The sequence below is a fragment of the Panthera onca genome, chromosome C2 (genome assembly GCF_046562875.1).
Source record: "Panthera onca isolate mPanOnc1 chromosome C2, mPanOnc1 haplotype 2, whole genome shotgun sequence".
Lineage (NCBI taxonomy): Eukaryota > Metazoa > Chordata > Mammalia > Carnivora > Felidae > Panthera > Panthera onca.
Genome location: NC_138347.1, coordinates 88,040,711 through 88,065,664, shown reverse-complemented (window position 1 = coordinate 88,065,664; position 24,954 = coordinate 88,040,711). Strand labels below are relative to the sequence as shown.

At 39.2% G+C, this 24,954-nt stretch overlaps 1 protein-coding gene across 2 annotated transcripts in view; it reads left to right on the top strand.

The window, feature by feature from the left end:
* KCNMB2 (potassium calcium-activated channel subfamily M regulatory beta subunit 2) overlaps positions 1–24,954 on the top strand; it is a 244,499-nt gene that overhangs the window by 200,029 nt on the left and 19,516 nt on the right. For both annotated transcript variants that reach the window (XM_060639254.3, XM_060639252.3), the window contains exons 2-4: positions 6,033–6,155; positions 21,714–21,884; positions 24,271–24,466. In XM_060639254.3, coding sequence (XP_060495237.1) covers positions 6,100–6,155; positions 21,714–21,884; positions 24,271–24,466 — 423 coding nt within the window. In that variant the 5' untranslated portion in view covers positions 6,033–6,099. The remainder of the gene's footprint in view (positions 1–6,032; positions 6,156–21,713; positions 21,885–24,270; positions 24,467–24,954) is intronic.

Below are 24,954 nucleotides of genomic sequence, written 5' to 3'. Positions count from 1 at the left end.
TTCCGTAAGCTGAGCAAGTTAAATAAGATGTGAAGAGACAAGAAACTATCAGATATGCCCACTGGGAAGTCACAGCACCCTTAGAAAGAGCAGTTCTGGTAGAGTGCAAATGTCGATTTGTTATTCCACTCCTCCATAGACTGTACACTCTCCTTAGGAGCAAATATGATGGCCTGTCACCCACAGCACCCAGTACGGTGCCTGGCACGTATAGGCACTTCACAAATGTCGTCAAATGGACGCCCAAATGAACTCATTAAAACAAGACGTCATAGTTTATTTTAGAAAGAAACATCCCAAAGACATTTAAAGCGGCTCTTAAGATGTACCAGTGTTTTCTACATTAAATCACTAGGTCTAAAATTATCACCATACATTTGGCTTCTCCCTCCAAAGGCCCTGAAGCCAAAACAACTCGGTTCCTATGGAGAACATATAATTTGCCGTCTGCAAAGATAGTGTCTCTCAGATTAGAAGCATTCCTAAATTTCTGTGCTTAGAGTGACCTTTCAAGTTGCTGCTGTGATGTCATTAGTGTTACAATTTTACACAAGATTAGGCATGTAATTATGTGTTAAATAGTTCTGCTGGCTCCTGCTTGCTGTTTAATAAAGCAGAGTGCGTTAAGAGTATCCCATATGCGTAGCTCAAGGCCACCGACACCAGAAAACGGCATCCGTCCGCTTGTTCTTCCCCTGCCTCATATGCTACTCGTCCTTGCAGCTGTCACCCCAAGGCCTCGGCACTGGTTCCAGTGGAGAAGCCACTGCCCAGAACAGTACTCAGAAATGTTACTCTCCCGCTGAAGCTTCTAGAGACAGGGCGAGTCTCCATAAAGGATTCAACTTAAATGAAATCAGAACCTGAGAGTTTGCAGCCGTGTTTCTCACCTGGGCTGCACATCAGAATCACCTGAAGCAGCTTTTATACAACATTCCAGTGCAAGGTCCCCACCCCAACGATCCTCACCGGTCAGGCTGGAGACCCAGTGTTTGTTAGACATTTCCTCAGGTGGTTGTAGTGTGTGGCCAGGGTTCAGGGACACTGTCTTTTGCTCTCCCGGCTTAGGATACGTACCAGAAATTAACGGGAATGAGGAAGTACTTCAGATTTCATGATCTCAGTATCTCAGAAAACTGTTTTTCCTCTATTGAGTGCCACTGACCCATCAGAAAAAAAAAAAAAAAAAATCAATAGTCTAAATGTGCAAGTACCAAGCAACTTAATTGGATTTTTTTTTACAAAAAGATAAAATCCCATTCATTTGCTATAAAAATTAATAACAAGGGGAAAAAGAAAGAAACTGATGTTTAGTATGTGCCTCGATCTCACTTTAGGTCCTTAGGCATCTGTCACTCCACTAATCTTCCAAGCAACCCAGAAAAACAAATGTCACCACTCCCATTTTTCCAGTTGAGGAAATTTAGACGCCGAGGTGTTAAACTGACTTGTCCAAGGTCACACGGTTGGTAGCTGGTGATGCCAGGAGGCAAACAGACAAATAGGCCCCATCTGGCTCTCCTTGGACCATGCTGCCTTTCTAAAGAAAACCTTATTGGATGACAATTCAGCAAGCAACAGAAACTTTTGGCCAAGTCAGTGAAAGAGACAGAGGGAATAGGAGAATCAGGAGAAGGAGCAGGAGGAGGTGTGAGTGGGGGAAGGAATGACAACCTGTGCTGAGCTCAGGGTTGGTCAGGAAGGAGCTGCAGCTGCACCCAGCAGCACTGAGCCACAACACGGGAGGCCAGAGTCATACCAACAATTATGCTTTCAAATGGCTACTTGGACAGTCAGGCGGCAAACATAAGCAGCGTGTCATTGTGTGAACTACATTGTGCCATAAACGTATGTAAGATGCAGCCCTGCCCTGGAAGGGCCTGTGGCCTAGCAGGGGTGGCAGATTTGCATACAAGCAGGAGAGACCATGCCTTGCTCTAACAGAAGTGGAGTACCAAGGATTGGGAGCAGAGCTGAGGGAGCTGCTACCGTGGGTCAGAGAAAGGCTTCCCAGAAGAGGTGACATCTGAGACAGCCCTGGAGACAAAGAAACTCCTTCACCAGGCTGGGAAGTGAGGCAGAGAGAAAGCTTGAACAGAGTCAAGGAGGTAGAAACCAGAGTCAAGGTGTGCTTGAGCAATGAAAGAGGCCCTTTGTAAGTTCCTGAGACAAAGAAATTGTCACATTCTCACAGACACCCTGTTTTCATTCAAGGCTGAGATTGGGTCTTTTAGGTTGCTGGGTTTTCGACCACATTCATCTGGAGTCACACGAGTCATGGCCCTGCCAGGCTCACTGCAAGTCCTAGGTCACTTTGTGATGGAACTGGATCCAGGCTTCCGCCCCCTGCCCACAGCCCGTGCCACCACTAACACAGGTCTCTGCTCATGCTAGGATTCCAAATCGCAAAATTGTATAAAGTGTTTTTTTCTGTCTCTGTATCACTGTTCTTATCACAATTCAAATGAGATGTTCCTTGTCTTAGAATGTGAGTGAAGTTGAGGTAATTATTTAAGAGTTCAGGAGGACTGCCTTTGAGCTCAGAGAGCCTCCAAATTAACTTCCATTAACATATCCTGGGAGTTTCTTTGAAGCCTGGAAATTTTTTCAACTTCCACAGAACCTTTATACTGTTGTCCTGAAAGCAGCTACTCCTTTTCAGTTTAATTAACAGCAAACCTAACAGGCTTTAAATAACAGTTTGTCTTTATGAAAGGACATTGGGCTGGAGAAACCCCAATTCCACTCAGTGACCTAACCTGAGGAGTCACTGAGTCCCTTCTAACAAGCTTTACATGGTTAATTAGAATGAATATATCTTTCGTCTCCCACTTTCCATATCTTAAAACGACAGAGCCAGGTACATGCTAGAATAATGACACACAGTCTGAAAGTATCCTAAGCATATTAAAATCACTGCAGCTCTTTGCACTTAGAATGATTTCAAAGCATCCATAATGTGTATGGTGTGTCTATTAAATGCTGGTTAATAACCAGTAACAGGGCAGGAACTCACTAATTTATTGCTTTACCTTAACTCAAAGTGTGCCAGTTTTCTGTCTACTCCACGTCCCTAGTCCTTCCAGAGTGACTGAGCTGAGCAGAAGATTCCACTAGAGTCAGTGCTGAAGTAACTTCCTGGAAGTTTAAGCCAGTCCACATTCTTATGGAGTATTTCATTCAACTTAGATTCAAATCATTCTTATCTCCTGAAGGCTGACTGGCTTTGGTAATGGATTTAATCTCCATGCTATTTGATGTGTTTTACAGATCTTCAAAAAGGAACATAACTAACTTTCAGTATCTCAGATCCAAGTCATTTAAAGACCTAGCAGATTTGGGGGCACCTGGGTGGCTCAGTCAGGTAAGCTTCCGACTTTAGCTCAGGTCATGATCTCATGGTTCTTGAGTTCAAGAGCCTGCATAGGGCTCTCTGCTCACAGCGCAAAGCCTACATTGGATCCTCTGTCTCCCTCTCTCTCTGCCTCTCCTCACCCCCACATGCGTTCTCTCTCTCTCTCTCTCTCTCTCTCTCTCTCAAAAATAAATAGGGGCAACTAGGTGGCTCAGTCAGTTAAGTGTCTGACTTCAACTCAGGTCATGATCTCACACTTCATGGGTTTGAGCTATGAGGGGCTCTGTGCTGATAGCTCAGAGTCTGGAGCCTGCTTCGGATTCTGTGTCTGCCCCTCTCCTGCTCACATTCTGTCTCACTCTGTCTCAACAATAAATAAACATTTAGAAAAACTTTATAAATAAATAAACATTTTTTTAAAAATAGCTATCAGATTCAACTTCTAAGCCTTTCTAAAATTGTTAAGGGCTTCCATTCAGGTGTATCCTTTCTTCATCTATACTGGTTACCAAACCCCTGCTATCTCCATGGTCCCTGTTCCTTCTTGAATGCTGGCCCCAGAGTTGCAGAAGGAAATCTATTCCCAGACCTAGACCCAGAAAGGCAGTACACAATGAATTGAATATGCTTGGATTCCTTCTACCATTTACTGAATCACAAAATGTTGGACCTGAGAGCAATCATAAAGGTTCTCTATTTCAAACTTTCTATGTTACAGATTAAAAACAATCAAGCCCTGGGACACTTGGGTGGCTCAGTGTGTTAAGCATCCAACTTCAGCTCATGTCATGATCTCACGGTTCATGGGTTTGAGCCCTGCATCAGGCTCTGTGCTGGTGGCTTGGAGTCTGGAGCCTGCTTTGGATTCTGTGTCTCCCTCTCTCTCTGCCCCCTCCCTACTCAAGCTCTGTCTCTCTCTGTCTCTCAAAAATAAATAAACATTGGGAAAATTAAAAAAAAAAAAAACAAGAAACAACCAAGCCCTAGCAAAATTAAGTGACTTTCCTAAGGCCACACAGTTATATAGTGACAAAATTGGGCCTCTAACCAACCACTGACTCTAAGTACATGCTCTGAGCCCTTGCTGCTCAGTATTTTCTGAAGACATTCAACAACAGCATCACCTGAGACTGTGTTATTAATGTAAAAACTCAGGCCCTACCCCAGACCCCACCAAATCAGAATCCACATTGTTGTAAAACCCCCAGGTAATTCACAAGCACATTACAGTTTGAGATTCACTGGGCTGAGATCATAATATGTCTTTCTACAGAGAACATGAGAATTTGAGGCAAGCAGACATTGGTTTTGAAGCATGGCTTCACTTTTTCTAAATCTGAGCAAATATTTCAATCTCCTGGAAGTATCATTTGTAATCTGGAAATAATAGCACCATCCACCTTGCAGTTTTCATTATATAAGCACAAGGTGGATATATGAATATACATCTCAAGATATATGAATAAATAATATATGCAAAGTGCCTGGCATGTAGTAGCTAATATATCATATAATAGCTAGTATTTCCAGTCTCATGCCTCCCATTAAAATAGTATTCAACCAAAAAAATGAAGTCATAAGTGATTGTACGTCATGAAGGAATCACTTTCCTTCCTTCCTTTGTTCTATTTGCTCAATATTATTTTAACTTTTATATGTGATTAAGATTTCTATATTTCATATTTCTAAATCCCTAGAAAGTGACTATTATGCAGAAAACAAATAATAATAGCTAACTGCTTTCAGTGCTATGCTTAGAGATGAAAAAACTTACCCCTAAGCCAAATCCTAACCAAGAGAACACAACATTCGTCTAACATCCTGACTCTTGATCCTATAAACCTAGCCTCTAGGAACCAGAGAGTATCTGCTTCTGCTCCTGCTGCTGTGATTTTCTCAGAGACTCAAACACCACAGAATGCATCCACAGCTTTGGCAACAGCAGAGCATATTTAAAAGATGATGTTTTGGGGCCCCTTGTGACTCAGTCAGTTGAGCCTCCAACTTCAGCTCAGGTCATGATCTCACTGTCCGTGAGTTCGAGCCCTACGTGGGGCTCTGTGCTGTCAGCTCAGAGCCTGGAGCCTGCTTCGGATTCTGTGTCTCCCTCTCTCTCTGCTCCTCCCCCACTTGTGTTTTGTCTGTCTCTCTCTCTCTGTCTCTCAAAAATAAACACTAAAAATTTTTTTAAATAAAAAATAAAAATAAAAGATGATGTTTTGTCATCCAATATGCACATCTGTCAACATCAAGGAAAAGAGTTTAAATAGGAAAGGAGAAATAGAATTTTAGTATCCAAATCTGAACCAAAATAGAGTGTACCAAAGAGTGTGAAACCATACCAAAATTAGATTTGTGGAGAAGGAATATGATGCTAACATCAATTAACCGGGTTTCCCTACGGCAGTGGCTCAGCTGTGGCTCTCCACCCTAGCAGTGCATTAGAAACAAGGAAACTTTTTAAAAATTGAATGCATATTTCTGAGGAAGGGATCTGGTTTTTAAAAGATTCCCAATTAATTTTCATATGCAGCCAAGGTTGAGAACCACTGCCCTATAGCAACAGAAACCTGGCCTTATTTAAGAGAGTCGATCCACCGAAGCTATTGGTTGCTACTGATACAGAGTTCCCCACACTCAAGGCAATGGATTTAACTTCAGTGTGTTCCCCTTCTAGGTCTTTTCACCATTCCTCCAGGACTTCCACTGTAAGGAAAACAGCCCCTGGACCAACATCCTCTAAGATGTTTATATGGACCAGTGGCCGGACCTCTTCATCTTACAGACACGATGAGAAAAGGTAAATTACTGGGGACTCCCGGGGGCTTTTCAGAATCATTTAACCCAACTACCCAGACAGAGCGCCAGTAGGAAAGCAAGAGGCAACTGAGCCTCATGTTTGGCAAGTGTTAATGAGGAACGGGCACTACATTGAGGGAGTAGGGTTTCTGACACTCTGGCCCACCGCCTTGCACTCTCGGTGCTCCCTCCCACTGCATGGCTTTGCAAAGGCTATTCCCTGTCATAGATGCCCTTCATCCATGAACACACATACCTATTCATCACTTAGCTAGCTCTAGCTCTGCTTTCAGAATATCCATTCAATCAGAGCCTCCCACGATCCTCTTGACCAGCACAGACTTTGTAGTTCACAGTGAATCCCCAGCACCTACCACTGTTCCTGGCACACAGTAAATTCTCAATAAATACTGAACCAAAGTGATAAAAATTGCCTTTCAAAGACATATGGCAAGGAAGGAAAGCAGAAACTATGAGAGGGTGAAAAGAGGATGGACAAGCCCATGCAGCCCTCAAAGTCCTTAGAAGAAGAAGTAGCATGGGGTAGGGGAGGAGTGGAGGAATGAGAAGAAAGATTGAAAGGCAGAGGCAATGTTAATAAAAGACAAAACGACAATTACACATCTCAGTCTAGCTCTCCCACTTGTGTTTAGGGAGCACATCCATTCATAAAATTCTCTGGCCATTTTTAAATATTTGCTTTCTCTCCGTTTATTTTCTGCCGCTTCTCTCTTTTCCTCGTTGACCTTATACTATTACTTGGGTTTGGTGGAGTTGGAAACACAACTACCTACACCAGCATATTGCAACTTAAGCAAGGCTCATCTGCCTGCAGAAGCTGACAGAAACCAGACCTGATAAATGGTGCTGGACACAGGAAGGACCTGAAGGAGGTTGGCTTGAATGCAGTTTTGAGAGCTGGTACTTTCATTTTTCCTTTTAAAGTCTGTATTACCCTACAGAGGAAATCCTTTGAAAAATTCCAAAAGCAAAATTGTTCTTCGCAGTAACTATATATTACGGCGAAAAACTTGGAAGCGACATTAGTATTCACAACAGAAAACCTGTTAAATAAATCATGAAATGCAATATATCACTTAGCACTTAAAAATACTTTGACATCATATTAACTGAAAAATCAAGTTGAAAAATTGCATACAATCTATGATTGCAGCCACCTTATGTGTGTGTGTATCTACACACACACACACACACACACACACACACACACAGGAAAAAGCCTGGAAGGAAAAACATGTTTTTTACTTCTCCATTTTCTAAATGCTTTGTAATATGTTATACTATCTTAATTATGGGGAAAATAATGATATGATGTTTAGGTAAAATTACAGCCCAGAGGCAACTAGTGTTTGAACAAAGTCCTAGTGCTCAACACAGCACAAGAAGATGGACTGAAAATTCGCTATGTTTGTTCATCTGTAGGTTTCCACGTGCTTTTTCTCAGGGCTTAATCAAGTTATTTTTCATTTGCTTTCAATCCAAGTAAGTGAATCATTTTCCAGCAAGATCTTTACTGTAAGACTAAAACTCAGTGTGTCATTTGAAAATTGCATATTTTGCATATAATCTCGTTTCCTTAAAAAAAAAAAAAATTCCCTGACAGTGATAGTGAGAAATGGCAGAGATTGTGCTGCTCTAGAGCAATATTGTGACTTTCAATGGCCAGCCTGACTGAGATGTTGAAGGCTTCACCAGAGAAGGTGAAGCGTGACTTATTTCACCTCCTATTTATTCTCATCGAATAATTTAATTAAGTGTGTGTGTGTGTGTGTGTATATATATATATATATATATATATATATATATATATAAAACATTTTTACAAAAAGTTTAACACCAGAGAAGAAATTACTATGCACTATATGTTTTATATAAACTGCCCTCTTAATTTATAAGATAGAGATGATTGCGCCCATTTTACAGATGAGGAAGCTGAGGCTCAGAGATTTTTAAATAACTTCCAAGGGTCCAACGACTGGCCAGTGATGGCATCAGAATTTGAACTCAAGGTCATATTCTCTCCCCTGCACCCAGAGCTTCCATCGGCTCTTTCAAACATGAGACATTTGGAACAGCAATGAACAGCCAAGCCCGCAGCGGGGAAGACTGTATTAAAACACAGCTGAAAATCGCATATCAAAGGAGACAGTAAACATGTGGATATGATATGTTGGCAATGTTTGTGCAGTTAAAGGGAGCCAATAATTAGCTTCATATTCTACACCATTAAAATTATATGAAACTCTTAAATTACTACTTTCATTTTTTTTTATTTTCAAGTTATGATTTCAATAACTATAAGATTTAAAATAATTAAACTATTGACTATAAGAAATAATTTTCAGCAAGCTTTATTTATGGGATAGGAATGCCAAGGCCTATGAAATCAATCTGCACGGTTTTAGCCTTGAAAGTCAAAGACAAATGGAAAAACAGCCAACGAACCCAGCAACGGAATCTGCCACTAAGCCAGTATCCTTAGTTTGATGTTGGTTCATTTGTCTGTACCTCTGCCTTGACCACACCTTCCTCTTCACTGCCTAATTCACAGACTCCTGCAGGACAAGACTCCGATTTTAAAACTGATTTGGAACAGCGTCTATTGTGCTGCTTAAGATGCTCTTAGTGGCAGTAATCATGGTGGTAATGAAGGTGATGATGGCTGATAATGAATCTAGATCATTAAGGTCCTCAAGTTAATTACTTGGAAATAAATGAAGTAGGTTGTCTGGCAGCACTGCCCAGACCTGCTGGCAATGGTTCCACCTCCACTTTCTTATTCTGCAAAGCTGGCCTTTGTGCGCCAGGCTCCTGCAGCGATCCCAGGGGCCAGGCAGCCAAAACTCCTCAGCTCCACTCCGTGCGCCCTCTTCGAGAGACCACAGCCAAACTTGTTAGGACACTGGCTTCCCTGGGATTCCTCAAGAGGTGGAACATCAGGAAATAGCTTACAGACAGGCAGAGCAACCAAAGAGAAGGAAAAGTCCACCCCAAATCCTGAAACCAAATGTCTTATGGCTCAAGGGAAGTTAAAGTCAATTTTGCATTTTTTTCCCATCTGTTTAAATCAAAGCCAGTCCTTGTTCTGATCATCTGCTCTATGCAAAATACTGGTTTCTATCCTTATCCCCCATTCCACGCACCAGCACTATGAAGGAAAACTTTTTCATCTCTGAACAAACTTCTTGGTTAGGTGAGCTTAGTTTAATCCCAAAATTGCAGGCAGCAGAATAAAACAGCATCAACAATAACTAATTCAGAATTTAAAGGAAAGAGAGGTTATCGGCTAAGGACAGTACAGCCAAGCTTTTATCAAATATTCTTTGGGTTGTTTTTATTAAATAGTGAACTGATATAAAGGAATATTCATCATGTTAACACACAAAAGATGATGATATAATAAGCATCTGAGCACCCTTCATTAAGGTTAAAAAATAAAGCAATCAGAATTTTTGAAGCCCTTGTGGATGCTTCCCTAATAGCACCCTCCTCCCTACCCAGAGATAACCACCATCCTGAATGTTCTGTTTGTCATCCCCTTGCTTTTTCTTCAGTTTATCACATTGGAATCTTTAAACAATATATTGTTTACTTCTGAATGTTTGGAGGCTTTATATCAATGGAATCGTGCCTTATGAATTATTCTGAAACTTTTTTCACCAAACATTATGTTTCTATGATTTATCAGTGCCAATGTGGGTAGCTACATCTCATTTTCTCTGCTGTGTAGTCTGCTCTGATATGAATATACTACCATTTATTCATCCAGTCTATTGCTAATAGACATTTGCATCATTTCTAGTTCCTTTTGTACCAACAATGCTGCTATAATCCCTCTTGTCCATGTCTTCTTGTACACTTTGTACAAATATTTCTTAGGATATGTACCTAATGGGTATATTTAGTTCAAAAGTATGTACAGCTTCTACTCTACCAGGTAATGCCATTGCTTTCCACAGCAGCCATTAATGTCATTTCATTGCTCTACAACCTTACATAGGGTTTTCAGACTTTGTTTTTAAGTTTATTTACTTATTTTGAGAGACAGAGAGAGAGCATGAGCAGGGGAGGGACAGAGAGAGAAGGAGAGAGAGAATCCCAAGCAGGCTTTGCACTGTCAGCACAGAGCCCAAGCTCAATGAATTGTGAGCTCATGACTTGAGCCAAAATCAAGTCCGATGCTTAATTGACTGAACCACCCACATGCCCCAGGTTTTGAGATTTTTAATTTTCACCAATCCAGAGGGCACTATGACTTCGATTCCCATTTCTCGGATTACTAATAAGATTGAGCCTGTTTCCTTTGTTCTTTTCTGTGAAGTGCCTGTTCAAATACGAAGTCAAGTTTTCTACTGGATTGTCTTTTTATTGACTTGCAGGAATTCTTTGTAAAAATTTACATTAACCCTTTGGCTGTTTATTGTGTGCAAATAGCTTCTCCCAGTTTGTCCTCACCCTGTTTATGATGTCTTCTCATAAATATATGTTCTTATTTTAATGTGTTAGCATTTTTTTGAACATTTTAAAATCCCTTCCTACTCCAAGTTCAGTTTCCTTAATATTTTGTAGGTGTGCCTTTGACAATTAAGTCTTCAATCATCTGAAGTTGACTTTTGTGTTTTGTGAAGTAGGCATCCAATTTTTTTTCTTTATGGATAACCAAATGGCCCAGCACCTTTTCTTAGATAGAATATCCTTTTCCCGGTGATCTAAAAGCACACATGTATCATATATCAGGTTTCCACACATGCGTGGATATGTTCTTGGATCTCCATTTTGTTTCACTGGTCAACTCTGTCTACCTCAAACAGATACCACCCTTGAGCTTACAAACTTTTGCATTGTAAAAATCTTGGTATCTGACAGGACAAGTTGCCCACCTTGTTCTTTTATAATCAGAAGTGGATTTGCTATCCCTAGATGTTTGTACTTCCATATAAATTTTAGAATCAGCTTGTCAAGTCATACCTACCCCACTTGAAATTTTTATTGAAGTTCTTGAAATTTTATTGGAATTTTATGAAATCCATTAATTAATTTATGGCAAATTTGCAACTTTATGTCATCAAGTCTTTCACTGAATATGATTAATCTCTACACTGATTTGTCTTCCCTAATATTTCCCAATAAAACTTCATAGATACTCCAAAGAGAACTTGCACATAGCTCATTAGATTTATTCCCAAGTGTTTTGATTTTTTAATGTTTAAATTATATTTTCAAAAACAAAATGAATAAATATAAATTATATTTTCTGCTTTTACAGGCATGTGGAAAAGCAAATATATCGACTTTTTCAACTATACTAATTTTCTAATTAATTTTAATAATTTATCCATAGATTCTTTTGCATTTTCTTCACAATCATATCATTAGTGAATAATACATTTTTGCTTCTTTTTTTTCAATAAATATAAAATTCATTTATTTTTCTTGCCATATTATACAGCCAGTAAACCACAAATAAAACAGATAATAGTGAATATCTTTGCTTTGTTCCTGCTCATAAACATTTCACCACTAAGTATCAGGTTTACTATATTTCCTCTATTTCATCATATTAAGAATGTTTCTATTTCTGGGGCACCTGGGTGGTTCAGTCAGTTGAGCATCCAACTTCAGTTTAGGTCATGATCCTGCAGTTTGTGAGTTCAAGCCCCACACCCTGCTCACTGCTGTCAGCGCAGAGCCTGCTTCGGGTCCTCCATACCTACCCCCCTTGGCCCCTCCCTCACTTGCACTCTCTCAAAAATAAATAAACATTTAAAAAATATTTTTATTTCTAATTTTGTAAAAGTTTTTATCATGAATGGATGTTAATTATTATCAAATATGTTTCTCTTCATATAATGGTAACCCTTTAATATGTTTATACATTACATTGATAATCAAATGATGACCAACATCATATTCCTGGGATAACCCCAAATTGAGAATGATGTGTTTTCACTTTTATATATTGCTAGATTTAGGGAGCTAACTTATTTGTTAAATGTTTGCATTTATGTTTATGAATGAAATTGGTCCATTACTCTCCTCTTTGTGTTGTACGATTTGCTTTTGGCATCAAAATTTACTAACCTCATAAATAGGTTGGATAGCATTCCATCTTTTTCTATACTCCAGAATGATTTCCATTATGAGGATATTTAAATTTCATGATTCAATTTTTTAATGATTTAGAACTATTCAGATTTTCTAGTTATTTCTGAATCCATTTCAGTAAGTTCTATATTTAAAAGAATTTACTGTATATTTCAGTAAATTATGTATTTCAGAGTTTTCAAATGTCTTGCTATAAAGTTGCTTTAAATATCCTCTATTATCTTTCTAATCCATGTTGTATCTGTATTTATGGTTTTTTAATTCTTAATATTTATTTGGCCCTTCTCTATTTTATTCTTGATCAGTCTTGTCAGAGGTTGTATATTTCATTAGTCTTTTCAAAAAATTAATTTTGAATTCATTGATCCTTTAATATAATTTATCTTCTATTATTTATTATTTCCTTCTTGCATTTTCTTTTAATATATTTTCTTAATCTTTTTATAACTCCCTAAGTTAGATGTCTACCACATTAATTTTTAGGCTCCTTTCTTACCTAATACAAGCATTTAATGTATTGCTTATTTAATGTATGTATTTACATTTAATGTATTTAATGTATGTATTGCTTTAGTCACAACCCATTAGTTGCTCTTTAGTGTTTTGTTATTATTCAGTCCTAAATATGTCCTACTTTATCATGTTTTATTCTACGACCCATGAGTTCTTTGTAACTCTATTTTTATCTCCATGTATAGAGTCATTCTAGTTATTTGTTACTTATTTTTACCATTATTGCACTAGTGCCAAATACTGTAGTCAATGTAAAAAGCAGTACTTCTCAAAGACTCTTTAGGTTATCAAGTTACCCTACCTTAGCTGAATGATTCACATAATTTTCTTTCCTTCTATTTTCACTAATGAGTTTTTAATCAATTCCAATATGCTAATAGATCAGGTAAAAAATAAAATTAAGTGGCTACAATATGATTAAAAATTAAGAATTAAAAATTAAGATACCACTGGGAAATTGTGTGATCTGGTAAGTTAAAGGCAGGACTAAAAAGAAATAACTCCTACTTTTATCTCCATCATTTTGCTTTCATCCTTTGTCCATTACTCATAAAATAATATTTCAAGACTTCCTGGCAAGTCCTGTGGATTAATAAGTTTACAATAACAGTAGGCTCATGGACAAAACGTCTCTTGTTAATGACTATATTAAATGTGACTACCATTTGTTCCCAAACTCAAAGCACATTTCTCCCAATGGAATGTACTTTAAAAGATTGGAAACAGAATAATTAAATTTATATGTGCACACACACACACACACACACACACACACCTATTAGCTCAAGGAAAAGAAAACATGAAGTGTGGAAGTAATAGAAAAAGAGGATATACATATGAAGAAGCACATCTCAAAAACATGGAAGGCTTTGATGGACAAAAGGCAGAAAAATGGCTGGTTTTTTTTGTTTTGTTCTGTTTTCCTTGAAAGTTTATTTCTTTTTTCTTTTTTTAATTTAAATTTTAGTGAGTTAACATACAGTGAAATATTGGTTTCAGGAGTAGAATTCAGTGATTCATCACTTATATACAATACCCAGTGCTCATCACAAGTGCCCTTCTTAGTACCCATCACCTGTCTAGCTCACCTCCCACCCACCTCCCTCTGTCGACACATAGTTTGTTCTCTATCATTAAGAGCCTCTTGTGGTTTATTCCCCTCCTTTCTCTCCCCCCCTTCCCATATGTTCATCTGTTTTGTTTCTTAAATTCTACATATGAGTGAAATCGTATGGCATTTGGCTTTCTCTGATTGACTTATTTCACTTAGCATAATGCATTCTAGCTTCATCCACCTCAATGACTGTTTTAATCAATGCCACTCCCAGCTCTGCCATATGAGATAACAGTTTTTGTGTTCCTGGAACAGAAATATATAGCAACTCTGCTCATTTCAGCTCACCTGACCCTCAGCCATCCACTGCCCCATAGGTTCATCCCCGAAAGGATGTAACAGAAGACTCTTTTCCTTGAAGTCTGGAAATGAGAGCTCTTAGTGTCTCAAAAGTTTTAAGTCTTTCTGGAAGTAATACTAAATTTGTTGGTGGTAGAGTCCAATGGACACTGACAGAAAAAGGAAGACAGGAGCCTGCTGTAGCCATGTTTCCCTAATTTAGTTGGTTTCCATTGGTCATTTAGCTTCCTAATGCTGGCTACCTCACAATCTAAGCATATCGTAGCCATATCTAGCCCACATAAAAGGAATATATTTTGTGACCCTAATAAATCAAGAGACTGAGCCTACAAAGATGAATGTGGTCTGGCTCTCACTGTTAAGCAGCTCAGTATTCATTAGACCAGAAAGACATAAACATAAATATTCAGTATGTTAAGTATTATGTATGAGTTTCTTAAGTATCCCCCCCAAGTAATTTCAGATATACATAATTGTTTACTTTTATTCATATCTTTCCCACACCCTCCAGGCCCCCTCACCTTTCACACATTCCGTACCCTTTGCAGATCTGTCTTCTTGCCCTCTCTGTTCCATCCAGCACCCTCACTGTCTTTTGTTTCTCTGATGAGAAAATCTCATTAAAATCCATGGTGTTACTTGTTCTGGAAACCAATGATGCTCAGATCTAAATTTTCATCTCCTCTGCCACTGCTTTTTTTTTTTTTTTTTTTCCAGTTCCTCTTTACCTAACCCCTGAAACATTGGGAGAGTTCCAGAATCAGCCTCCACCTCCAGACTTAAACTTTTCTAAATAATCAACCACACTAACTTGAGTGATCTTCCTAAAGTACAAATGAGATTATATCATTTCATTCTTTAAATTCTTTTAATGGTTCTTCTGACTTAAGAAAACACACAAGATCCTTTACCTACAGCCCCTGCCTACCTAACCAGCTTGCTGCCTGCCATCCCCCACCCACCAGATCCTAGAATCCAACTATTCTCAGCTACTCCTATTCTGTCACATTCTGCTAGATACTCTTCTCTTTCTAAATTGTTTGCTCATCAGAGACTCAGTTCAGTCTGCTATAGGACCCTTAACCATAGCCAATGAAATCAAGTTATGGCCTTCAACTGGCACACTTCTACACCACCTTCCTGCTTATAAATAATAGCCCTAGTATCATTTATCTACTGTCAATCTGCTGAATGCCCAGCTCAAGCAATACCCAACACAGTGATAGCCAATTTGCCTGAAACCATTACTCACCACCCCCGCCAAAATAATTTGCCAATCATTTTGATGAGTTTCTCAAATTTAGCTACGTACCAAAAACTTAGTATGCTCAATGTAATCCTACATAGTTCTACAGGTTAGCAGACTGCCAATCTGTGCCATATGCTGATTTCTCCTCTTCAATTTTCCCCCAGCAGAGGGTCCCACCATTTTTACCCAGATGCCTCCCGTTGCAATAACAGGACCAGAGCAGAGACAAATTAAACATTTTGGAAGATGATGTCATAAGGACAAAATAAAAACTTTTCAAATGAAACTTCAAAAAATCTTCAAAAAGCTGTTAAAATTCCTGTCCAAAATTAACTACCATAACCTTATAAATAGTTAAAAGAAATTTGGTTAATTGATAAAGTTAACAAATCAGAGTAGTCAATATGAAATTTGTCATAAGAATACCAATGATGCTAAAATGTTAGCAAAATGGCAATGACTCTAAAAAGGTTTTGAAAAAATTAATATAAACTGAGATTCTCCCAAATCAAATGCCAATTTTTGTTATATCTATTAGAAGAATATATTCACACACGTAGTCAAGAAAGATATATCTATGAATATATTCATAAGAATATATTTATAAAAAGACTCAGTCTCCCTAGGAAGCTTAGCTTTAAAAAAAATCAAAGAGATCTTACAAAGCTGCTAAAAAGAATATATTCACAAGAAGAATTTACTTTTTGATTGAATGTGTTCTTAAAATATCCATAACAAAAAGGTATCCGTATTCATTTACCATACTTAAGATAATACTCCTTTAAAAAGTCTTTGTTAAGTGTGTAAATGTGATAAAGTAGGCAAACTATCCATTTAGCAAACTGATCCTTCAGTAGATTGGCTCTTGGTGAATGAGCTGTTCACTAACTGATCCTTTGGCAAATGGCTGCACCACACTGACTTGCTTCTCTTCTGTATTCTTCTCAAATCAATTTCAGTGGTCTCTTACCCAGCCCCACAGGACATGCCTTACTCACTTTGTATCCCCAGAACTCGGCACCATATATTTCATCCGATGAGGACTTAAAAATATTGACAAACAAATGAATTAATAAATAATCTTTACCCTGCCTTAACCTGAATATTTTCTCCTGGCAAGCTAACTATCAGGAGAATCTGAATTTAAATAGGGAAGGCTAGGGAGAAAAATCTTACACATTTTACTCTTTATATCCATGTTTGCATATAGATAGTCTTGTAAATAATTTGCTTATGAACTATAGCCTCAGTCCTAATATCAAACTTTAAGAAACTATCCAAATATGGAGTTTGAAATAAAATTATATTGTGCTGACTACTGTTTGGGGGGGGGGGGTGAAGGAAGCTTTATTAGATAATTGAAAATCCTTTTTTATGCAAGATATTTTATCATACTTGGATTTGCCTTGTAGATTTATTGTGAGACTTTTATTGTACTTGGATTTGCCTTGTACCTTTATTAATAACGCCCATTCACCAAAAAGATTTGGACAGAATGCCCCCTGCACACGTAGTAAAGACTATACATTATCTACTACTTATTCTGTCAACATCTATAAATGTTGACTTATATCCACTATATTGATTCATAGTTCATCCTGAAGCCACGACTGCCTCAACAGAGCTCAAATGTACTGCTTTTCCAGAACACACCAAGGCTAGATCTGCACCAAGCTTAGAAATCCAAATTCCTGGAGCACCTGGATGGCTCAGTTGGTTAAGTATCCAACTCTTCATTTTGGCTTAGGTCATGATCTCATGGTTTGTAGTTTCAAGCCCCACATCAGGCTCTGCACTGACAGTGTGGGGCCTGCTTGGGCTTCTCTCTCTCTCCCTCTCTCTCTGCCCCACCTCCACTAATGCACTTGCTCCCTCACTCTCTCTCTCAAAATTAAACATTAAAAAAAAAATTTTTTTTAAGAAATCCAAGTTCCTGCTCTATACCTACTGTTGTTGGACATCGCACATGTTCAAAACTGAATTTGTAGTCCTGCTCCATACTGATTCTTCCTCCCAAGACTGTACTTCATTGAACTGTACTGGCCTTCATTCCCTTATTTCTCCTCTGCCCCCTTTCAGGTAGATTCATAGAGAATAAATGCAAAGAACCAAAGGGAGATGAAATACCAGCTCTGTTAGTGCTGGCACAGTAACTTCCAAAGTACAAGCTTTCCTGGTATGAAGCCAGAAACATAGCACTGAAGACAGCTTGGCATGAAAGAGCCCACCTAACTGACCACTTGGTTTTGGCTATGGATACTGCCCTCCCCCACTGGGGCTTACTACCTAGAGATAGGAAAGTCAAGGCACCCCAGGCCTGAACACAGACAAGTCCAAAAGGATTTTTAAAAAATTGTGCCATACATGAACAATGACATTCAAAGTCACCCAAAAGATAGACCTGGCCCATGACTGTCATGCTCTGGTCCATCTCATCAGTCAGATTAGTCACTCCTCACCTGAGCTCAGGACACTATGCTTGTGGGAGAATCTGTGATGCACCCTCAGCCTCTCCCTTCTTAGCCAAGGCAGCAAAAGTCCCTTCTTTGGGACCCTGAAGAGTAAGAACAGAAGAATCCCAGTTTTAACACGTTGTACCAATCCCCAGTGATCCAAGCCAAGTACTTGGGCCTAAATCTAATCTACATCCTTCCTCTGACTTCCTCATCATCCTCTACATTCTATCAATCATCAAACCCTAAAGTTTTACCTCTACATATTTCTCCATACATCGTTTTCTCTCCATCTATCCTACTTCAATCCTATATCCAGGCCTTATCACCCTTTGCCAACACTACAGTAACAATTTCCTAATTCTTTCTGATTTGTTTTGTTCTATTTCTAATCTAATCTCCACACTGTAGCCAAAGTGATCATTCTGAAACTCAATTTTGATTATGTCACTCTTTGACTGCTTCCCGTTCACTACTGGACAAAGGCCAAGCTCTTTAGAAGGATTTACAAAACACTTCATGACCTAGTGCCTTTCCAAACTCACCTGCCCCATATCCCCTGTCCCACATTCATGTAATAGTAAAATGCTTGTAGTTTTTGACAGTCGCCTTGCAGTTCCAAATCTTCATCCCTTCCTTCATGTGATTCCTTCTGTTTGAAATACCCTAGAGTCCCTGTCTTATTTGGTTAACTCTGATTCAATCTTGAAGATTCTGCTTAAGACATTACCTCCAGGAAGCCTTCCCTAACCTTAACGCCTATTGCTTCCTGTCCTGCTCCCTCCAGGCTAGAGAACTTACTTCCCTTCTGTACTCACTCTGTGAATCGCTCCATCATTGAATTCACTACCCTTTGTTGATATTTATTTTCATGCCTTTCTTGGGCAGGGGCCATATCCCCAGGAAATAGAGACTTCCAGCACTTGAGATAAATTTGTGGACTTAAACTGAATTCCTTGTTTTTCCAAATTGTTCATTCCTTAATTTATCCATGAATTCAATAATAATTTACTGATAAATTTCATGAGTATGTCCCACTCGACTCATCCACTTTCTTTTGACTGAGTAATATCCTAATTTCCCAAATACCTTTGGCCTGTGTGGAAACCAACCATTTTCCATCTTTAGAAATTCCAAAGCATATGAAGATCATTTGTCACCCATTTCCAAACTGTGATTTGTTTTTAAATTACTCATTTGAATCACTTTTATGTGCTTCTTGTTCTGGTGACATAACTGACTGATTACACTGCATCTTTCACAGATATGGGCTGACATAAGTGATGTGGAGTGACAGCCTAATCCTCTGGAACCGTCAGACTACTGCTTTCTCTTTGCTGGCTTCCCTCTGCAGGAAATGCAAATTGTAAAGACAGCCATCAGAATTAAATACATTTTGATAAATAATAGCCTAGTAACATCACATTACTTTTACAACAGGTCTATTTTTTAAGTTTATTTATTTATTTTGAGAGAGAGAGAGAGCACAAGCAGGGGAGGGGCAGAGAGAGAATCCCAAGCAGTTTTGGTGCCAGCACCACAGAGCCTGATGCGGGGCTCGAACTCACAAACTGTGAGATCATGACCTGAGCCAAAATCAAGAGTCAGATGCTTAACCAACTGAGCCACCCACGTGCTTCTACAACAGGTCTTTGAAGCCACTCAGTTTCTTCCTGCTTACTATTGGCTTTAGCTGCTAATGGGAAAAGATTTTTTTTTTAATCAAGTTAATAAAGAGTCAAGTTTAAAGAGCTTTTATATAAATCTTATATTTTCCAAAGGAAATCTCAGGAAACAAATGGAGAAACTTAGAGGTGGGCGGTGGACAGTCTATGGAAGTCTAAAGCACAGCAGCTAGTCTGGGGGCACTAGACTTGGGAACTGGAGAATAATGAAAGATATGAACTCTCAGGGCTTCTGGCAATGATGATAATGAGCAGCCCAGAGTGAGGGAGGGTGGAGGGGAGCCAAGAAGGACAAGACCACAGAAATATGGCTTCTATTTAGCTATGATTCTCCTACTACAATGGGCCCACTCTTTAAGGAAAGATTAAGATTTGTATAAACTACTTCATGAAAAGAACTTTAAATAATAATAAGCTAATTGGTTAATTTCATACTCCAATAACTAAATTAATAAATACTCTACCCTAAAACCTTCTGGAAATATATTAAACTAATACACGTTTTCACACTTCCACAGAGAATCAAAATATCTAACAACCAGTCCAGAATGAACTAGCCAACCAAAAAGGATGCCAGCCATCAATATCAGTAAGGCCATCCTGGAGCACAAACCTAAATAGAAGCCCTGAATATATACACAATTGTACAAGTAACAGGCATCTCTTCCTTGCCCTGCAAAGTTCCATTCTGGATTTCACTCTGGTTTCTTTTCCAAGCAACAAGAATGACTAGTGATAAAAATTTTTAAGGAAAATCTGAAGTTATTCTTGTGTATATTGGCTTTTTTGCCTGAAGCTAAAAAAAAAAAAAAAAAAAAAAAAAAAAAAAAAAAAAAAAGCTCTAAGAGTTTCCTTCTCCATTTTCAGCTTTCTATTTGAAAGACCCTAAAGGCCAACAACAATACCCCTACTCCTGGACCCCTGCAATCCAAAACTTGCTTCTCAGAATAGAAACTAAAGGAAGTCCTGAGCTGCTCCTTCCCCAGTCACCTGCTTTACCAAATCCTACACTTCTCACATATCTCTCCAAGCATCCAGCAGCCCAGCAATTTCTTGTTTTTTGTCTTCTCTTCCAGATCTTCTTTCAAATCCAGTCTTCTGCTCATAAGCTTTCTACATTATTCATTTCCCTGCCATTCTGTCCTTTAGAAATTCCTTGGAAGATTGTAGCAATTTTAGGATACTTCGATGCACCTGTCACGGAACTATAGCTCCCCACCCCATTTTCCAGTGGGAGCACTTGTTAAATGCTTCACGTCAGTCATTCTCTTGGATGATTTACTTATGTCATCTCATTTAAACATTACAATGCAGTTAAACATTATTCCCACTATGCAGGAAACTGGGAATCAGAAAGGATGAGGAACTTGCATTGATCACACAGGTAGTCAGCAGGGAAATCAGATTTTGAACACAGGAGCCAGTTTGGTCCAGTCTCACGTCCCTTCTTACTCTATGTTTCTGCTGTAAAAATTTTTTAAAAATACTAATAAAAGTAGTCAAAGTTATGCAGTCTGGCCCTTGACTGACATTTTTCAAAACTCACTCAAGTGTTTACATCTATGAGAAAAAAGACTGGGTCACGACTCCACATTTTCATACTGCTTATAAATCTCAACCCAACAGCGCCCTAAGCTACCCTAAACTTGAGAAAAATGTTAACCAAAATAATTTTTGTCTATTACTACTGAAGGGAAATAAGGTATTAAGTTGATAGATTTCTGAGGTATACTGCCATTTATTTGAATTAATGCTCCATTAGGTATTCAGAGAGTTTAAAACGATCAATAATGATCAGCTGGAGGTTAAATGGCAAATCCAAAAGCATTCTTTTAAGAGTTGAAGGAAGTGCTTTCTTTCTTCAGATTTAAGAGGAGGAAAAAGGTGCTTACAACCAGACATGGGCCCCAAGGAAAGAAGGGGGACTTGTTTCGGCTCAAGGTTGGTGCATGTGTGTGTTGGGAGATAGTTGTCACATGGTGGGATCCAATTGCATTCAGGTAGGTTTAGAGGGCTCCTCTGAAAAGTAAGGAAAGCATGGGCAGAAACTTACCCACTCTCTAGGAGTGTGCTGATTAACTGTGAACTTCATGTAAGACTGTATTATTTTCAACCTCAGAAATATTTACCAAAAAATCAGGGACCACGACCTCCTGGACAAAAGGAAAACTGTCACAGCACTGAAAGCAGGAGAGGACCGGGCCATTCTCCTGGGACTGGCCATGATGGTCTGCTCCATCATGATGTACTTTCTGCTGGGAATCACACTCCTGCGCTCATACATGCAGAGGTAATGCCATTGGGTGGTTGGGACACGGTCGTTCGTCTTCTCCTCCTTCCTCTCCCATAGCTTATCAACCCTAAAGTCCTCTTCCTCACCTCCTTTCCCAATAATAACTATTAGCAGTGACTGGCATGTAATATTTTTAATAATGCTACCGGATAATAATGATAAAAATAGTACTACCTACTATGTGCAGGAACTTCCCTTCCCATACTTGACTTGCTTAACGCTCACACGTATGTTATAAAGGCAGTATGATACAAATATGCTCCTTATAAGAATGGCAAAACTGAGGCTCAAGATAAATCTAATTTGCCTGATATCACACAACTCTAGCATATGGCAGAGGTAAGATTCAAACCCCCATCCCACTAATCCCAGAGTCCCTATTCTTGCCTCTTCACACCTCTGTTCTCCACCATCATTCTTTTCCAGCCCACACCCCTCTTCATCACCCCACATGTCAGTGGTTCTCAACTGCACATTTAAACCTCCTGAGAAACTTTAAAAAATACTGATGCTCAGTCACCCCTCCCCCATCCTCCCAGAAGGTCAGATTTAATGGCATATAGTAGGACCCAGTCACCAACATCTTTCAAAGTTCCCCCAGGCAATCCTAACGTGCTGTCAAGGCTGAGAAATACTGCTATGCATCAACTTTTAACAGTAGCAGATTTTGAACTCCTTTCATTTTAATATTTGCCCTAGGTTTACTGAATAGATAGGGAGGCAATTAAATACTGAGACAGCAAGTGTATTCCCCCTGAGTAAGCCACATGATAAATCCCCACAGCCTCTCTAGCTAACTGTTGTCCATACATTGGACACTTTGAGCACAGGGGAGACCAGCATTGCTGTAACTAATGGGGAAAGTCTCACAGTGGTTTGGCTCAAAGGAATGAGGCCCTTTCAAATGAAAAATTGAGATTTCGATCTGAAAGAGAATCAAACCATTTTGTGGCATTCATTTATCCACCTAAATTAATACTTTCATTTTAGAAGCAAAATCTAGCTGAAAGACAGTAATTTGCTAAAATTAAGGCATCATCTTTCCCATTTGTGGCTGCTCTGCTCTGTGTCTCTGATGCCTTCAGCTGTGCTCCTTCTCAATGAAAGCGCTGATGCCTCAGGCCTGAGTGTTCACTGTTTCCAAAACCGCTTTCAGATCTTCACATCTGTGCTTAGAACCATCTAAGACTTTTTTTTCCCCTTTGTATAAGCAAAATCTGACCATCCATATCCTAGGAAAATACAATTTGCCACGCCAGAGGGGGTCAGGGCCAGTAACCTGCCTCCAGCATAAAGCTGGACATGAAAAGGGAAGTCAACACATGTCCAGCAAAAAGAAAGAGTATTCATCTGTGAAGAAAATGTGCTGTTTTCCAATCACAATGGTAATCAGCTTATACCCAGAGGCAAAACTTTGATTGCTTGTGTGTCTCTTCTTAATCACAAATGTTACCCTTGATCATAAAATTACATGTATTTTAGAAGGAAAACTGGCCAATGGGCAGCTGGAGGTTTGTTTACTTTTTCTTTTTTGATCTTTCTAATAGAGGTTCCCAGGGCACTGACATGAACCCATTATCTCCATGGAAGGGCCTCTCTTCCACTGTGTTCAAAGGGTGTCAGCGCAGTACCACGGAATAAGCCTGGGCCTTAGAGAAATGCCGGACTGGGTAGAATCGCCATTTCCATCGCTTTACTAGCTGTGTGCCCTTGAATGTTTCCTGATTTCTCTGACTCTCAGTAAACTCACCTTAAAAAAATTCAATACCCAACCTATAAAGTTTTGGAAATGTATACAAAACACCAGTTAGGGTGAAGACAGATGCTACAAGTGATCGGTTTTGGTACAATGAAAGGGTGGAGTTATCTTTTCTCCCTTATTAGAAAGACCATACAAAGAAATGTATCACTGACCTCGTATCTATCAAGTTAGATGTCAAGTCTGCCCACCCTCTGCCATCTTCCCTCCGCTTCTCTCTTACACCTCTGCTACCTACAAACTAGGCAGACACTGCAGAGGTGAGGACTGGGGTGTGACGGCTGACAAGATAGGAATGCAGGGTGACTACAAGTGTGATATAAAAGATGCCTTATGCTTACCAGCGAATTTGATAAAAAAGTAAAAATCTAACTTAAATCAAGCATTGGATATTATAGTACATCTGATAGAAGTCACTGGAAGTTTTCAGGTGCCAGGCAGTTTATCCATCTTTATATTGTACCTTGCCTAAAGCTGCTCAATTCAAAGGCATAAACTATAACAAATAGATTGTACGATAGATTTGGATTCTTCAGGTTAAGGAGCTAACAGATGATCCCCTCTGATTATGCCTTCCTCGCCCTTAGTGTCTGGGCCTGTGTTTATTCTCCCCTCTCTCAGTAGCGTGTGGACTGAGGAGTCTCAATGCACCTTGGTGAATGCGTCCATCACAGAAACATTTAACTGCTCCTTCAGCTGTGGTCCAGACTGCTGGAAACTCTCTCAGTACCCCTGCCTCCAGGTGTACGTTAACCTGACTTCTTCTGGTGAAAAGCTCCTTCTCTACCACACCGAAGAGACCATGAAAATCAATCAGAAGGTAGGAGCTTGGCACACACACACACACACTGCATTTCGGTCACCCTCACAGAGCTCCTGCACTCAGCCCTCTGAAGTCCTCCCATGCAGGCATTTCAAAGGAAAATACCACTGGAAAGCGGGCCCTGCCTCATCCATTCACAGAACTATTTGACTCTTGCCTGGGAGACATTTATTTTCTGTGCATGTTGTGGACAGATCATTCCCCCATTTTGTGGTAGTGTGGATTTACCCTTTACTTTCATCTAGGAGAGTAAACATCCTATCATTTCTACACAAATAGACTAGGTCGTTCAAAGCAAACATGCAGCTTAGTCCAAGTGGTACAAGCCAAAACAAAAACAAAAAAACAAAAAAGAGGTATTCGTCATATACCTGAGAGCACTAGGGTAAAACTGCCTTTTGATTGCCACAGGGACATAACTTAATCCCTCGGAGCTTCAGCTTCCTTTTCTCTAAAAGGAGAAACAACAATGGCCATCTTGCAAA